General features: G+C 42.3%; 1 protein-coding gene across 8 annotated transcripts in view; it reads left to right on the forward strand.

Annotated features, from left to right (window-relative positions):
* MCCC1 (methylcrotonoyl-CoA carboxylase 1) overlaps positions 1 to 12,698 on the forward strand; it is an 85,322-nt gene extending 72,624 nt beyond the window's left edge. For all 8 annotated transcript variants that reach the window (XM_010366228.2, XM_030931612.1, XM_010366227.1 and 5 more), the window contains 5 exons: positions 3,019 to 3,068; positions 6,280 to 6,417; positions 8,913 to 9,020; positions 10,985 to 11,056; positions 12,338 to 12,698. In XM_010366228.2, the coding sequence (XP_010364530.1) occupies positions 3,019 to 3,068; positions 6,280 to 6,417; positions 8,913 to 9,020; positions 10,985 to 11,056; positions 12,338 to 12,466 (497 nt within the window). In that variant the 3' untranslated portion in view covers positions 12,467 to 12,698. The remainder of the gene's footprint in view (positions 1 to 3,018; positions 3,069 to 6,279; positions 6,418 to 8,912; positions 9,021 to 10,984; positions 11,057 to 12,337) is intronic.
* Positions 12,699 to 18,686: the final 5,988 nt, after the last annotated feature.

Genomic DNA, 18,686 nt, shown 5'->3' on the forward strand with positions numbered 1-18,686 from the left:
CAGAAGACTCACAATCTATGGCAGCTATTGCCTTACAAAATATATTTCTTAACAAGATTTGAAAGTTGAAATTACTCCTTGGTCCATGGGCTGCAAAAAGGATGTTGTGTTAGCAGGCATGAAAACATTAATCTCCTTGTATATCTCCATCAGAGCTGTTGGGTGGTGACTGTGTGCATTGTCACTGAGTGATAATATTTTGAAAGGAATCTTTTTTATCTGAGCACTATTGAGTAGGTCTCAACAGTGGGCTTAAAATATTCAGTAAACCATGATGTAAACGGAAGTGCTGTCATCCAGGCTTTGTTGTTCCATTTATAGGGCATAGGTTGATTTAGCATCATTCTTAAAGGCCCTACGATTTTCAGAATGGTAAATGAGCATTTAATTCAACTTAAAGTCACTGGCTGCATTAACCCCTAGCAAGAGAGTCAGCCTGTCCTTTGAAGCTTTGGAACCAGGTATTGACTTCTCCTCTCCAGCTATCAAAGTCCTAGATGACATCTTCTTCCAATAGAAGACTGTTTTGTCTCCATTAAAAGTCTGTTGTTTTTTGTAGCCACATTTGTCAATTATCTTTTTTTTTTTTTTTTTTGAGACGGAGTCTCGCTCTGTCGCCCAGGCTGGAGTGCAGTGGCCGGATCTCAGCTCACGGCAAGCTCCGCCTCCCGGGTTTACGCCATTCTCCTGCCTCAGCCTCCCAAGTAGCTGGGACTACAGGCGCCAGCCACCTCGCCCGGCTAGCTTTTTTTGTATTTTTTAGTAGAGACAGGGTTTCACCGTGTTAGCCAGGATGGTCTCGAACTCCTGACCTCGTGATCCGCCCGTCTCGGCCTCCCAAAGTGCTGGGATTACAGGCTTGAGCCACCTGCGCCCGGCCTGTCAATTATCTTAGCTAGATCTCCTGGATAACTTGCTGCAGCTCCTCCATCAGCACTTTCTGCTTTATCTTGAACCTCATGAACCAGCCTCTGCTAGCTTCAAGTGTTTTTTCTGCAGCTTCCTCACTTCTCTTGGCCTTAATTGAATTGAAGAGAGTTAGGGTCTTGCTCTGGATTGACTTTGGCTCAAGGGAATGTTGTGGCTGGTTTGATCTTCTATCCAGACCACTAAAACTTTCTCCATATCAGCAACAAGGCTGTTTCACAGTATTTATTATTATCATTATTATTATTTTAGAGATGGGGTCTTGCTATGTTTCCTAGGTTGGTCTCAAACTCCCAGGCTCAAGCAGTCCTGCTTTGGCCTCCCAAAGCACTGGGATTACAGGCATGAGTCACTGCTCCCAGCCCAGCTATTTCACCGTTTTATCATTCATGTGTTCACTGGAGTAGCACTTTTAACTTCCTTCAAGAACTTTTCTTTGCATTCACAAGTTGGTGGTTTGGCATCGGAAGCCTAACTTTTGGCTTATCTCAGCTTTTGACATTCTTTCCTCGCTAAGCTTAATCACTTCAAGCTTTTGATTTAAAGTGAGAGACATGTAACTCTTCATTTGACCACTTATAGGCCATTGTAGGGTTATTAATTAGTCTAATTTCAATATTGTAGTGTTGCGGGGAATAGGGAGACCCATAGAGAGGGAGAGAGGCAGGGGAATGGCTGGTCAGTGGAGCAGTAAGAACACACACAGTGTTGATTGAGGAAGTTCTCTATCTTACATGGGCACAGATTGAGGCACCGTAAAACTATTATATAGTAGTAATATCAGAGATCACAGATCACCATAACAGATATAATAATTTAAAAGTTTTAAATATTGTAAGAATTACAAGAATGTGACCTAGAGACACAAAGTGAACACATGCTGATGGAAAAATATGCTTGACATGGTGTTGCCACAAACTCAGTATGTAAAAAACACAGTGTCTGCAGAGTGCAGTAAAGTGAGATGGGCCTGTAACATGAATAATTTATTAGGTGTGTGTAGTCTTACCATTTATAAAGCATTTTCACATTTATTTAATAATTATTACATTTTATACCCATTTAATGACTCAGAAAAATCAAGGCTCAGAGATTTAGTGAATCAAGATGACAGAGGTGATCAGGTGGCAGATGCCATTCTCAACCAAAAACTTCTCTTTACCAATTCATTGTTTTTTTTTTTTTTTTTTTTTTTATCTTGAGATGGAGTCTCGCTCTGTCGCCCAGGCTGGAGTGCAGTGGTGCGATCTTGGATTACTGCAACCTCTGCCTCACAGGTTCAAGCTATTCTCCTGCCTCAGCCTCCTGAGTAGCTGGGATTACAGGCGCGTGCCACCATGCCTGGCTCATTTTTGTATTTTTAGTAGAGATGGGGTTTCACCATGTTGGTCAGGCTGGTCTTAAACACCTGATCTCGTGCTCCGTCCACCCCGGCCTCCCAAAGTGCTGGGATTACAGGCGTGAGCCACCACACCTGGCCTGCATTTTTAAAATTATAATACTGCAGCCTTTTTGTTGAGGGAAAAATATGTAAAATATTTGACAGCCTTAAAATATCTAAAACTCAAGGCTGGATGTGGTGACTCATGCCTGTAATTCCAGTACTTTGGGAGGCCCGGGCAGATGGATCACTTGAGTCCAGGAGTTTAAGACCAGCCTGGGCACATGGTGAAACCTCATCTCTAAAAAAAATCAAAAAATTAGCCAGGCGTAGTGGCACGCCTGTAGTCCCAGCTACTTGGGAGGCTGAGGTGAGGGGATCACCTGACCCCAGGAGGTTAAGGCTGCAGTAAGCCGTGATTGCACCACTGCACTCCAGCCAGAGTGAGACTCTGTCTTAAAAAATAAATAAAAATGAAAATAAAACCCCTGAAATTCCATTTAAAAAAAGAAAAGTTTGAAATTCATCTTTATTGGTACTAATTTGACAGATGCTTTTCTAACAAAATATTTCCAAGAAGTTCAAAGATGTTGACTTTCCTTTGAATAGTTGGTTGTCTTCAGGTTGAGAGTAAGATTCGTTATATCTCAGTTATTAAATAAATGAATGTTTTCTAATTTTTCTTCATTTTTTTCCCTTTTTCTGTAAAGACGTAGCCATAGCTGTAACGTATAACCATGATGGGTCTTATAGCATGCAGGTAAGCCTTACTGGTTTTGTTCTACAGTGCAGAGCTGAATCTGACCTCTTTTATACTGAATAGGGTATTTTTTAACTCTGTGGTTTCTCTTAAGCCTTTGACTATTATGACTGTAGTTAGGAGAATATCTTATGCTTTTATTTCAGACCCAATTTGGGGAAATTACCCCCATACAGTTTCTAACTGATTGTTTACTCAGTTGGGCTGTTATTCCTTTAAGAATAAAAACTTGGCAAAAAGCAAAAGCTTGAATGAGACATTCACAAGCCCCTAAAGTATGTGCATGTATTTACATCAAAAGCAGTAGTTCTCTCAAATTTGTTGTCTCAGGAACCCTGTACACTCTTTAAAATACCCACCAGAACACTTTTGTTTGTGTTAATTATATCTCTTCATAGTTACCATTTAGACAATTTAACTGAGAAGAACTAATTTATTATTATTTTTTAATTGTGGTGAAATACACATAATATAGAATTTACCATTTTAACTATTTGCATTCAGTGCATTCAAGTTGTTATGTAACCATCACAACCATCCATATCCAGAACTTCTTTCTTCTTGTGAAACTAAAATTCTGTACTCACTGATTAAACAGTAATACTCCATCCTTCTTCCCCCATCCCCTGAGAACCACGATTCTACTCTCTGTCTCTATGAATTTGACTACTCTAGGTACCTGATAAAAGCGGAATAATGTGGTATTTGTCCTTTTGTAACTGGCTTATTTCACTTAGCACAGTATCTTCAAGGTTCTTCCATGGTGTAGCATATGTGAGAATTTCCTGTTTTTTTTTTTTTTTTTTTTTTTTTTTAAGGCTGAAAAATACTCTGTTGTATGTATATACCACATATTGATTATCCATTCAGCCATTAATGAACATTCAGGTTGTTTCTAGCTTTTGGCTATTGTGAATAATGCTGCTATGAACAGGGGTGTACAAATACTTCTTTAAGACCCTGTTTTTTGTCCTTTTGGGTATATATCCAGTAGTAGAATTGCTAGATCATATGGTGATTCTGATTCTTTGAGAAACCGCCATAGTGTTTTCCATCGCAGCTGCAGCAGTTTGCAGTCCCATCAACAGTACACAGTGGCTCCAGTCTCTTCACATCCTTGCCACTACTTATTATTTTCTGGGGTTTTATTTCTTTTTGTTTTATAATAGCAATACTAATGAGTGTGAGGTAGTAGTATCTCACCGTGACTTTGACTTGCATTTCCATAATGACTAATGATGTTGAGCATCTTTTCATGTACTTATTGGCCATTTGTGTATCTTGTTAGAAAAATCTGTATTCGAGTCCTCTGCCAATTTCTTAATCTGGTTGTTTTATCGTTGTTGTTGAGTTGTAGGATAAATTGAAAAAAATTTAAAACCTAATCACAAGTACACATTCCATTAGTCATCACAGTGATAACATTATCACATGTTCAGTAGCCTCTCGAAAATTCTGTTGTGTACTTATGAGAGAATGAGGTTATTAAAAACAATACCTTAATCTTTTTTTTTTTTTTTTTTTTTTTTTTTGAGATGCAGTTATGCTCTCGTTGCCCAGGCTGGAGTGCAATGGCGTGATCTCAGCTCACCACCACCCCTGCCTTCCGGGTTCAAGTGATTCTCCTGCCTCAGCCTCCAAAGTAACTGGGATAACAGGCATGCACCACCATGCCTGGCTAGTTTTGTGTTTTCAGTAGAGACGGGGTTTTGCCATATTGGTCAGGCTGATCTCGAACTCCCGACCTCTCAGGTGATCCGCCCACCTCCACCTCCCAAAGTGCTGGGATTATGGGCCTGAACCATCACGCCTGGCCTTCTTAGTCTTGTTATGACTTTGTGGATGCCCTAAAAGGGTATTAGGGACCCCAAGGAACACACAGGTCATATTTTGAGAACCTCTAGTGTAAAGTTCATGGTAATCCTCAATTAGAAGAAGACTGTTACACTGGCAAAATGGAATGCTTAAATGGTTTTTAAAAAGTGGGAATTCAATCAAATTCCTATAGTAAGGTACAACTTCAGGAAATAGAATAACTCATTTTTAATATGAGCTAAGAGATATCAAATCCTGCAGAATAGATTTGTCAGTGATGTGTATTAGACCTCCCAACACTTTGAGACACATTGATTTTCTTTCTCTGAGATTCAGAAAAACCATGGAAAGTCTGCCTACTTGCGTATAAGGGCTATAATTCATATTAATGCCTCTGGTTTGAGATGATTTCTTATCCCATGGTAGCTGGTAAAGTAGATTGCCAATTTGTTCTAATCTGCTCATGGAACTACATTCACAATTTTAAAATGTGTTTTCATGAATCTTTAAACAAAACAGTTTCCAATCTAACCTTTGTCCTAAGAATTCCACAAACATTCAAATGGCTGTTTTAGTAGGTTACAAAGCATAGTAAAATGTCATATTTAACTTAGGATAGATGAGAACCAATGTATAAATATTGCAGTATGACCTATTTCACCGTAGTCTACATAATATATTTGAAAAGAATAGCCATTTAACTTCTATACTAGCATTGTGGGAATTGAAATGAAGACTATAGAGAGAAGATTTAAATGGAGTTTTTACCTAAGGGAAATTTTAAAACAGAAAGGTTCCATGTCCTTTTATCAGCTTCCTTGAAACATTGTGAACTTTGTTCTTTGGCATATGGTCTCTTAAAGTGAGAAAATTATGGCCAATCTCCAGCTAATTTATGTTCTTAAATCATAACTGAAACCCATGAATTAGGCCTACGTGTTGATAAAAGAATATCGTCTAATTATGTGGTTCTGGCTTTCTTTTTGGTGACTGACTTTGGCACAGGAAAACTAAATTTGACTTCAAATACTCAGAAATAAGTTTGTATTACAAAAGTAATATATGCAAATGAATTTTAATAATTTTGCATAACTTGGTTTGTATTTTTGTTTCATATTTTTAGTGCTATCTTTATGTATTTACATGAACCTTAATCTATAGCATTATGGATAAGTTATATAACTTTTTTCCCCTTTTAATTATCTTCCTGTCATTTCTATATGAAGTATCTTGGTTAGGAATAGGGGAAAAGTTCCATGACTTTTAAAAATATATATATATGTTTAAGACATATTTTATGTTTTAAAACCACCAATAGTGAAGAATTGATTCTGATCTTATTAATTCCATACTGTTGTTCATTTATTTTAAAGATCTTATTTTTCACGTTTTTCAGATTGAAGATAAAACTTTCCAGGTCCTTGGCGATCTTTACAGCAAGGAAGACTGCACTTACCTGAAATGTTCTGTTAATGGAGTTGCTAGTAAAGCTAAGCTGATTATCCTGGAAAACACTATTTACCTATTTTCCAAGGTAATGTCTCTTCTTTATAATATCACTCCTGGGGCATGGAAAAAAACTTTTTGACCTGAGACATTTCACTGAAAGAGATTAGAAAGATCCAGCTTCCTTCGACCATTGCTGTGACCCTTTTACCTCAGTTTCCCTCGCCATTCTGTGTTTCTTTGCTGAATTGCTGCCCCGTTTCCCATTCACTTCTCTCGTTCACACAGATGCTCATTGATAGAGACATTTCCATTTTCTTCCTGAATTCTGAAACAAATCCTTACATTTTCTTTTTTTTTTTTTTTTTTTTTTGAGACGGAGTCTCGCTCTGTCGCTCAGGCTGGAGTGCAGTGGCCGGATCTCAGCTCACTGCAAGCTCCGCGTCCCGGGTTTATGCCATTCTCCTGCCTCAGCCTCCCGAGTAGCTGGGACTACAGGCACCTGCCACCTCGCCCGGCTAGTTTTTTGTATTTTTTAGTAGAGATGGGGTTTCACCGTGTTAGCCAGGATGGTCTCGATCTCCTGACCTCGTGATCCGCCCGTCTCGGCCTCCCAAAGTGCTGGGATTACAGGCTTGAGCCACCGCGCCCAGCCTAAATCCTTACATTTTCTTTGTCAAAGAGTATCTCCCTGCTCAGTGGGTGGTATTGTCTCAGGGCTTTGATGTCTGAACACTTTTCCCCACCCACCATCACCCTGACAACTGAAATCCTGGTGATTTTGGAGGAGGTGACCACTGAGAGGAGTCTGTGGACCAGATGTTCCTTGTGGGGAAGGTAGACAGTAGGAAGGTGGATGGCATTAGTGGTGGTCTCTTGACAGTCAGAGCCGAGGCAGGCTTTGCATGGTTTTGGTTAGGAGCCTGCTGGCCAGTGAGTCTGTAACCTTCTGCCTGGGCAGAGGAGGATAATGCATTATCAAATGTGCTGTGGCCTCACAGGCTTTGTGATGAGATTCCTTTGGTAGTCTAGTAAGTAAACTACTATATATGGAGTTGAGGATGATCCCACTTTGCCGGGCATTCCTTTCCATAGCCAATTGTACTGTAGTAATATGATGATAGAGGCAGTATGATGGAATGGTGAAGAGCACAAGTTCTAAAATGTGAAGCTGCTTTGGTTCAAATCCTGGCCTTGCCACTTAACAGCTGTGTGACCTTGGCTGTTAAACTCTCTGGGCTTTAGTTCTCTTATCTATAAACAGTAATAATAGCAGCAGTAACAGTAATAATAATAGGTGCAGTGGCTTGTGCCTGTAGTCCCAACACTTTGGGAGGCCACGGCAAGCAGATTGCTTGAGACCAGGAGTTTGAGACCAGTCTGGGTAACATAGTGAGACCCCATCTCTACAAAAAATTTTAAACATTAGCCAGGCATGGTGGTGTGTGCCTGTAATCCTAGCTACCCAGGAGGCTAATGCAGGAGGATTAATAGGCTTAGGAGTTCAAGGTTGCAGTGAGCTATGATTGTGCCACTGTATTCCAGCCTGGGTGGCAGAGCAAGACCCTGCCTCTAAAAAATATTAATTGCAGTACCTTCCTCATAGAGTTGTTGTGATGATTAATGACATAATATATGTGTGTTAAAACCAGTTTCTAGCATACTGAGCATCTGAGAGTGCTGGTGCTACTGAAAATGGCTTCCAGACAGTGGCTACTTATGGTCTACAGTTAATGCTTTATTTTTATTTTATTTTTTGAGATGGAGTCTCGCTCTGTCACCCAGGCTGGAGTGCAGTGGCACAATCTCAGCTCACTGCAAGCTCCACCTCCCGGGTTCACTCCATTCTCCTACCTTGGCCTCTCAAGTAGCTGGGACTACGGGCGCCTGCCACCACGCCCGGCTAATTTTTTGTATTTTTTAGTAGAGACGGGGTTTCACCATGTTAGCCAGGATAGTCTCAATCTCCTGACCTTGTGATCCACCCGCCTCGGCCTCACAAAGTGCTGGGATTACAGGCGTGAGCCACAGCACCTGGCCTAAATCTTTTAATATACTGTAAGGCGTGTATACCATTACCTCTTTACAATTGGAAACCAAGGCTGAGAGGGGTTTAATAATTTGCTCAAGGTCGTACAGCTAGAGTAGAACCCTGGTATTAATGGTGACTAATTTTGTGTGTGTGTGTGTGTGTGTGTGAGTCAGAGTCTCTGTCACCCAGGCTGGAGTGCAGTGGCGTAGTCTCAGCTCACTACAGCCTCTACCTCCCAGGTTCAAGTGATCCTCCTGCCTCAGCTCCCGAATAGCTGGGACTATAGGCATGTACCACCACACTGGGCTGATTTTTGTATTTTTTGTAGAGATGAGGTTTTGCTATGTTGCCCAGGCTCATCTCGAACTCCTGGGCTCAAGCCATCTGCCTGCCTTGGCCTCCCAAAGTGCTGGGATTACAAGCGTAAGCCACTGCGCCCAGCCATGATGACTAATATTTAACAAATAGTGGGAAACAATTACCTCAGGTATGTTAGTAAAAATATAGTGATAGGATATTGATTCCATTTTCAGTTTGTTTTCTGTTTCTAGGAAGGAAGTATTGAGATTGACATTCCAGTGCCCAAATACTTATCTTCTATGAGCTCAGAAGGAACTCAGGGAGGCCCCCTAGCTCCTATGACTGGAACCATTGAAAAGGTAATCACATAGCATCTGTAGAGTGATGTTCAGTAAGTTTTAATACGTGGCTTTGTTGAACTTTGTCCTTTATGGCCTTTTCCCTTTCTTAACCTTGCCCATTGGCAAGCATCCACTTCACAAAAACAAGAGGATCTATTACAGATTCAAATGTTTTATTATAGTCCTCTCTGAAAATACCCATTTACCTCATTTATGAAAAGATGGCTGTTTTTGAAGGCAGGCATTTGCATCAAAGTACAAATAATCTAAATTGTCTTTTTATGATTAAAACTGAGCATTCATTAAGCATTATTCAAAAAAGCTGGTTTTGAATGTTAAATTTAATAGCAACAAATTTTTCATGAAATAGTGACATTTTCTTTAGTGTACATAGTTGCATCTGTGTTAATGTAAAAGGCTGGTATCGGTGAAGAACGATATGGTTTCGTGTTGAATGCAGTGTATAATTCACAGTTGCAATCCATACTGTCTGAGTCTGTTCAGGCTGCTAGAACAGAATACCATAGACTGGGTAACTTCTAAACAATAGAAGTTTATTTCTCACGATGCTAGAGGCTGGGAAATCCATCAGAGCACCAGCAGATTCGGTGTCTGGTGAGAGTCTACTTACCGATTTCATAAACAGCCATTTTTTCTCTGTGTCCTCACGTGGTGGAAAGGACAAGGGACCTCTCTTCAGGCCTCTTTCATAAGGGCACTAATGTCATTCATGAGGTCAGATCCCTCATGACCTAATCACCTCCTAAAGGCCCCACCTCCAAATACCATCATCCTGGAGGTCAGGATTTCAACAAATGAATTCTGGGGGGGATATAGACATTTAGACCGTAGCACGTATTGATATAACATCAACTGGTGATAGATCAGTATCTGTAGTCTCCTTTTATATACTTGAATACAGTAGAGTCTCCTCAAATCCATTTAAGTCATAAAAACTCAACTGTATATGCTTGGAACAAAAAAAAAAAGAAGAAGAAAATAACTACTTAAATAGCGTGGGTGATTTCAGTCACCATTCTCCTTTGGAAATATTTACCCCAAGTGGGTATGAGCCAGGAGACCTGGATCTGCCGTTAGCTCATTGGATTTCATTCCCATGGCCTCTCATAGTATAGGCATCTCTGCACAACTCTGTTAGTCTCCCACTTAGTAGCCATGTTAACAACAATGAAAGTGAGACCACACAGGATCTATGAGTCCACTCATATGTATACAAAGGAAAACAGAAATCGCTTTCTGGGGTCGCTAATAAGTTTAATTCTGTTGCATGAAGGTTGTTTTCACATTTACTACACAGGGCTCTGAAGACTTAAGACACACTTACTATACTTGGCCCTAGACAACCCCCAAACAAGAAAACCAGTCAAGACCCTCATCCCTCTTCCCTGTCTGGTGAAGACATTTAAGTATATTTGTCCTTCCCTACAGTAAGCAATGTGTCTTGTTTCTACATTCTTGAAAAAAATGGAAGGATATCAAAATATATGGAGTATATTCATGTGATTCAAGCAAAACTAAGTGGTTTTGGGGGTGGGGACACAGGGGACTAAGCAGTGCTACCCGTCGATGACAGTGCCAGCAATGCCAGATTGACCTGCAGGCCTCTGATTTGACCAGTACATTTGACCTGCAGGCCTCTGATTTGACCAGTACATTTGACCTGCAGGCCTCTGATTTAACCAGTACATTTGGGCTGTAGGCCTCTGATTTGACCAGTACGTTTGGCAGATAGCACAACCACATAGACTCTACTTCTGCCTGTAAGTTTATATAGCAACTCTATGGACCACAAAGGACCTCTGTGTTGGTGGTTTTTTTTTTTTCTTTTAATTAATGTATTATTGTGTATATTCGTGGTTTACAACATGTTGTGAGTACATATAGACAGTAAAATGGAAGCAGATTAACATATCTAGGACCTCCGTGTTTTCAAATATTAACCTGTCACACTGAATCTCAAGGTGTTTGTCAAAGCTGGAGACAAAGTGAAAGCGGGAGATGCCCTCATGGTTATGATCGCCATGAAGATGGAGGTAAGGAAATTATGAGTTCAGTTGCTAAGAGGACTTTGGGAGCAATCAGACCTAATTGTTCCTTTGCCTTATTTTGTAAGTTAATACCACCTTAAATATGAAGAGCAATGAATTGACAAAGCATTAATTGTAGGAAACAAAACCAAACTATCCTTCTTGTAAAAAGATTTTTATTTTAATTTTGTGAAATTGTACCTGTCATTTCTGATTCTGAAATTAATGAAATTATCAGTAGCTTGGAATCAGGTAGTAACCCAACGTAATGTTAACTGTTGGTGTTTTCTAAGGCCGAATCAAGGATACCAGGCATCAGTTTCAAAGTGAAAACCTGAATCAAATTAAATTAGCTGTTTAGGTTTTTAGCTGGTTCAAATGGTAGGTCAGTGATTCTTAGCCCTGGCTGAATGTTGCAGACAGTCCTTAACTTACAGTGGTTCAATTAAGGATTTTTCAGCTTGACAATAGTGTAAAACCATACACGTTGAATATACTCCTCAACTTACATTGAATTTATCTGGACCTGACCCCATCGTAAGTCAAGGAGCATGTGTACAATCACCTGGGGAGATTTTAAAAACTGCTTCCCCAGACCCATTGAATTGCGATCTCCAGGATAAAGCCCTAGGATCAATACTTTTGAAAGTCCAGGCACAGTGGCTCATGCCTGTAATCCCAGCACTTTGGGAGGCTGAGGCAGGTGGATCATTTGAGGTCAGGAGTTCACAACCAGCTTGGCCAACATGGTGAGACCCCATCTCTATTAAAAATACAAAAATTAGCTAGGCATGGTGGTGCATGCCTGTAATTCCAGCTACTCGGGAGGCTGAGGCAGGAGGATTGCTTGAACCTGGGAGGCAGAGGTTGCAGTGAGCTGAGATCTTGCACTCCAGCCTGGGTGACAGAGCAAGACTGTGTCTCAATTTAAAAAAACAAACAACAACAACAACAACAAAAAACAAAACCTGTTGAAAGCTTCCTAGGTGCAATTCTAACATGAAGCTCAAGTTGAGAACTGAGAGCTACACCAGAGCTTCCCAGTCATATCGTTGAATGGTCACTGCTGTGTCCTAGTGTTAATTCCTCTCAACTTGTTACCGTTCTCTCTGTATGCTGTGATGTTAAAAATAAAAACAACAACAACAAAGTGTTGTAAAGCACTGAGAGACGACAAAACATCAAAGTTGGCTACAGTTTTCATTTTTGGTCTCCCTTTCTTGACTTGGTGTATACTGTCCTCATTAGTATTGCAGCTGTCTTTTGTCCCGTCTTGTGTCTCTGCAGCATACCATAAAGGCTCCAAAGGATGGCACAATAAAGAAAGTGTTCTACAGAGAAGGTGCTCAGGCCGACAGACACACTCCTTTAGTGGAGTTTGAGGAGGAAGAGTCAGACAAAAGGGAATCAGAATAAACTCCAGCAAGGAAATGGCCAATTAAGTAGTGTCTTCTGTCTCCACCAAAAAGAGAAAGTGCCTCCTGCTTTTCTCGGGGTCTCGTAAAAAGCAGTTTTACTAAATGATTGTATGTTTGTGCTGAATGTCTTTCATATTTGAGAATCATGCATTTGGATCACAAATATAATAAATTATCTCAAAATATTTCACACGAATAAAGTTGAATTATTCTTTTTTATTGGAAACCAATGTTTATTTCTGCCTCAAATTTTATACACTGTAGTCTCTTTTAGGAAGGGAGGAAGAGAAAAGGACATTTAATTAAATGAATTACTTTCCAGTTGCTGTTATGAAGAAAATGGGCAGTAACATGTTTCAGAGATGCCCTGGAGTTCAACAACTAAGGTTTTGTCTGGCCAAAAAGTAACTTACTAGGTGGTTTAAAAGACATGGATATTAGCCGGGCACAGTGGCTTACATCTGTAATCCCAGCACTTAGGGAGGCTGAGGCGGGTGGATCACTTGAGTTCAGGAGTTCAAGACCAGCCTGGCCAATATAGTGAAACCCTGTCTCTACAAAAAATAATCCGGGTATGGTGGTGTACACCTGTAGCCCCAGCTATTTGGGAGGCTTAGGCGGGAGAATCGCTTGAACCTGGGAGGCAGAGGTTGAGGTGAGTCAAGACCACACCACTGCACTTCAACCTGGGTGACAAAGTGAGACTCCATCTCAAAACAAATACATAAATATAAATAAGGAAAGACATGGATATTGTTTCTAGTGTTTGTGATTAGAAAGTTTCTATCTAGGCCGGGCGCGGTGGCTCAAGCCTGTAATCCCAGCACTTTGGGAGGCCGAGACGGGCGGATCACGAGGTCAGGAGATCGAGACCATCCTGGCTAACATGGTGAAACCCCGTCTCTACTAAAAATACAAAAAACTGGCCAGGCGAGGTGGCGGGCGCCTGTAGTCCCAGCTACTCGGGAGGCTGAGGCAGGAGAATGGCGTGAACCCGGGAGGCGGAGCTTGCAGTGAGCCGAGATTGCGCCACTGCACTCCAGCCTGGGCGACAGAGCGAGACTCCGCCTCAAAAAAAAAAAAAAAAAAAAAAAAGAAAGTTTCTATCTAGATTGCCTCTGCCTTTATTGTACTTTCTAAGCTTATAAAAATGTATGTATTTTATATCTATTACATGCTAAAATATATTAATATAAATGGTAAATTTGAAAAGCATAATTTTACAGAAAAAGATAAGAATTAAAAGCCTGAGCCTGCTGAATACTTATTTTTAGAAATACTTTTTTCATTATGAAGAAAAACCATTCAGTTTACTTTTGTCTAGATTCTGTGTTACTTTTACTAACAGATGTGCAGCCCTTTGCATTTTTATATATTCATTGAAGTGTTAAATATTTGTTGAATTGAGTTCTTGTTGAATACATAAGACTATGCTAAGTGTTGTGGAAAATACAGCGAAATATAAAAGATGGTCTCCGTACTTTAAGATGCCTATAATTGGGAAAGTAAAACAATCATGTCTGCTATGATGAGAATGTGTGCCCTATATTTCACGTGTTAAAAACTTAATCCCCAAGTTCATGCATTGATTAGAGGTAGGAGCTTCGGGAAGTAATTAGGATTGGATGTGGTCATCAGGGTGGGGCCCCCATGATGGGACTGGTGGCTTTAAAAGAGAAAGAGAGACCTGAGCTGGCTCGCTCTTGCCCTCTTGCCATGTGATGCCCTACACCATGTTATGACACAGGAAAAAGTCCCTCAGCAGACACTGGCCCCTTGATCTTGAACTTCCCAGACTTCATAACTGTAAGAAATAAATTTCTTCATAAATTATCCAGTCTGTGATATTCTGTTTTAGCAATGCAAAACAGACCATGACAATGTCAGAAGTTACAGTTTTAGCAAGGGAGCCTTTTCCCCTTTCCAAACAAAATTTTCTCTGTTTAAAAGACAGAAAAGCAGCCGGGCACAGTGACTCATGCTTGTAATCCCAGCACTTTGGGAGGCCGAAGTGGACAGATCACGAGGTCAAGAGATCGAAACCATCCTGGCCAACATGGTGAAACCCGTCTCTACTGAAAATACAAAGATTAGCTGGGCATGATGGTGCGTGCCTGTAGTCCCAGCTACTCGGGAAGCTGAGGCAGGAGAATTGCTTGAACCAGGGAGTTGGAGGTTGCAGTGAGCTGAGATCGTGCCACTGCACTCCAGCCTGGTAACAGAGTGAGACTCTGTCTCCAAAAAAAAAGAGGGAAAAGCAAAGATGATGTGATGGAAATTTCACATTGCTGTTTGCCCACTTTTGGAGAATGCTGTTTGTATCCTTCAGTGGAACATGGTTGAGTTCACTGTTGCATTGTTAACTGACTGTGTTGGGGATATGTGTATTGAAGGAATTCGAAGCCAGCCAGCCAGCCCAATTACCCACATATTGGTAGAATTCTTTCTTTAGGATCTTTGCCAGTTCTGGTGCTGTGTGAGCAGAGTTGTTTTGCACGTGAATGCATCTGTTTATGCTACAGACACTTACAGAGCATTTGCCGTATACTAGGGCCTCTGGAAACAAAGATGGTAATAAATGATCTCTGCCCTTGCCCTATCTAATGGGAAACAGGATCCAGCTGCATAGAAAAATGTAATATAGGCCAGGCGTGGTGGCTCACATCTGTAATCCCAGCACTTTGGGAGACCGAGGCAGGTGGATCACCTGAGGTCAGGAGTTCGAGAACAGCCTGGCCAACATGGTGAAACCCCATCCTTACTAAAATTACTAAAATTAGTCGGGCATGGTGGCACATGCCTGTGGTCCCAGCTACGCAGAAGGCTGAGGCAGGAGAATTGCTTGAACCCTGGAGGCAGAGATGGCAGCGAGCCAAGATGGTGCCACTGCACTCCAGCCTGGGCAATGGAGTGAGACTCCATCTCAAAAAAAAAAAAAAAAAGAAGTAATATAATTGACAGTAAGTGGTATAATATACCTGTCTACTAGGTGCCATGTGCGGTCAGGTGAGTGAGGTACTAAATTCTGCTTTGGGTCAGGAGGCTGAGGGAGAGGCAGTGATGTTTGAACTGGGCTTTGGAGGATAGCCATTTGCCAGATGGAGAAAGGTGGTGAGTCCAGGCCGTTGCAGGCAGAGGGACTGGCAAGGTCTAGAACAGTAAGGCATGAAGGCATGCAACGTGTTCGGGGCACAGAGTGGATGGCTCAGGCCACTAGGCAGAGAAGGGCAAGCAAGGGATGCAGCTGCCTAGCCGTAAAAGGCCTTCTCTTGTCCCAGAGGACTTCATTCTGGAGGCAGTGAGGAGCTGCTGGAGATTTTCAACCAACTTAAGTTTTTCAAGTTGTATAATGTCCACAGTCTGGAGTACAGGCTGGAAAGTGGAGAGAGGCTGGAGACAGTCCCAGACACCAGGTATGTGGGCCAGGCTGGCTGCAGCGGCTCAAGCCTATAATCCCAGCACTTTGGGAGGCAGAGTCTGGAGGATCACTTGACACCAGGAGTTGGAGACCAACCCCACACCACCTGCCCCATGTCTCTACAAAAAATTTAAAAATTAGGCATGGTGGCGCATCCCTGTAGTCCCAGCTACTTGGGAGGCTGGGGTGGGAGGATTGTTCGAGCCCAGGAGTTCGAGGTTACCTTGCTCTGTGATCACATGTCACTGCACTCCAGCCTGGACAACAGAGTGAGACCCTGTCTCAAAAAGAAAAAGTACAGGTCAGGGTGGGGAAAACAGACTAGGGTGCACATCGTGACTTAAAAGTACTTCTCCCTTGGGTAAGACCCATTACAGGCATGGACCAAAACAGTCATTGGTTGGAAAAAAGCAGCTAACTACCTTCTCTTTGATAGCAGCGTGGCTCAGATACTTAATAACCAAGAGAAGAACAACATTTAAGAACCCCAATGATTGCTTTTTGATCACAGGGGAGAACACATAGCATAGTAGTTGAAATACAGCAGTTAAAATTCTTGCATTCAGACCCTAGCTTTGTCACTTATTAGCTGTATTGCCTTGGGCAAGTCATTTAACCTCTCTGAGCTTTATTTGTAAAATCTGAGGTGGCAGCACTACCTCACAGGCTTGTTTTGGAGATTAAAGGAAAAAATATAGAGGTTGCCTTTAGCATTGTACCTGGAAAATCATTTGTACTTGCCTGGTAGTTATTGCCAACTCTGGTTCTTGCTAGGGAGCAATTAAGAAACTGCCGTAAATTCAGCCTAGCTGGTTACTCTTGCCAGGAAAAATCCCAGGTCCTAGGATGGTGAAAAATCCTGCTTGGACATGCATCACCCTGACCACTCTCTCCCCTCCCTTCCCCAGCTGTAGCCTGCTCCAGTGTGACCCAGGAACCTGTCAACCACTGACAGACTGTTGCTGCCGGACTGTCGGGGGAAGCCTCCATCAGTAGCTAGAGCTGTGTGCTGGTGGGACAGCGGCCCACCCATTTGCATGAAGGCTGGGTCAACTTGGAACAACTCACTTGGAACAACTCACCTAGAACAACTCACTTGCATGAAGGCTGGGTCTGGACTTGCTCCACCTGCCACCATCAGTTGTCACATGTGTGTAGCTGGTGCTGGAGAGGAAGCCTGTGTCTGGCTTGCGCTTCAGTGTGGGCAGGCATCACACCTGCTGCTGGGCAGCAGAGTAGGGCGGTCTTTCATTTAGCTGAACTCTTTCCCCCTTTTCCTCCTCCACAATCGACTTCTCACTCCTGCACACTTACTGTTAACCCTCAACTAGTCCTCTTAGGAATATTAGAAGGTGAAATGTGCATCTGTGCCCTGCCTAGCCGGGGCTCTTCTGCTGTTGTCATGAAAGTATTTACAGTGTTGGCAGTAATGTTTGCACATCTATTACATCTTTCATCAGAAGATCTCAAAAAAGCACTTCTAGGCGGGGAGTGTTGGCTCACGTCTGTAACTCCAGCACTTTGGGAGGCCAAGGTGGGCGTTTCACCTGAGGTCAGGAGTTCGAGACCAACCTGGCTGATATGGTGAAATCCTGTCTCTACTAAAAAAAGATACAAAAATTAGCCAGGCGTGGTGGCACGTGCCTGTAGTCCCAGCTACTTGGGAGGCTGAGGCAGGAGAACTGCTTGAGCCTGGGAGGCGGAGGTTGCCGTGAGCCTAGGTTATGCCACTGCACTCCAGCCTGGGCACTCCAGCCTGGGTGACAGAGCAAGACTTTGTCTCGAAGCAAAAAAAAAACACACTTCTAGATTTTCACACTAGGCTTCAAAATAACCCGGAAGAGGAAAATGTGATTTAAACTGTGTGGTAGAAGAGATGGCTGTCCCCAAATGCTTTGCTCCTTGCTTAGTGCAGAGAACCTTAGGGTACCAGTCTCCTCCTGCTAATAAAACACTGTTCCCTGAGGGCTGACCCCAGGGTGCTGCCCCTAGAGGTTAGTAGTTTTTCCCCACCAGACTGGGAGTGTAGGGCATCCCAAGAGGCCCTGCCCACAGCTCTCAGCTCTCTGCCACAGGCTGAGTGGAAACACTCTTGCCCATCCTCCCCCAACCCCTGGGAATGTCCCTGTTGACACCATTCCTTCTAGACCAAGGGGTGCCTGGGCCTTTAGGAGATTATAGCCCTGATACCGATGATTACCTTGTCACCCTGACAGTTGTCTCCCATTTGCTGGATCCCTGGGAACTCAAAATGCCTTGGTGCCTCTAACTGGCTCAGTCTCCTGCAGCGAGTTCCAAGTGAAGTGTGCACTCTCCTCTGCCACCTCCAAGCCACAGCACAGACGTCAACTCCCTCCCTGCTAAGAATGGCTGACGTCATTCTCTGTATGTATACCACCCCTCATTACCGTTTTGCTAAACTGTTAGATTAGATTAGAAATAATTCTTATTCCAAAACCAGCCTCCCCCAGAAACAAAAATCCACTAACAAAAACAGGGTAATTTGGGGCTTCTCCCTCTTCCCAGTTATTCCTTTATCATTACCAACTATGTCATAAAAGCATGATGGTTTTTTTCCATTATTGAAAGCAGGCAGTTAAAAGTGCTACTCCAGTGAACACACAAATGATAAGAAGGTAAAACCGCCAGGCTAGGAGCAGTGGCTCACGCCTGTAATCCCAGAACTTTGGAAGGAGGAGGCAGGGGGATTGCTTGAGCCCAGGAGTTCAGGAGTTAGAGACCAGCCTGGTAGGGAGACCCTATCCCTACAAATAATTTAAAAAATTAACTGAGCATAGTG

Source organism: Rhinopithecus roxellana, chromosome 1 (assembly GCF_007565055.1).
Source record: "Rhinopithecus roxellana isolate Shanxi Qingling chromosome 1, ASM756505v1, whole genome shotgun sequence".
Lineage (NCBI taxonomy): Eukaryota > Metazoa > Chordata > Mammalia > Primates > Cercopithecidae > Rhinopithecus > Rhinopithecus roxellana.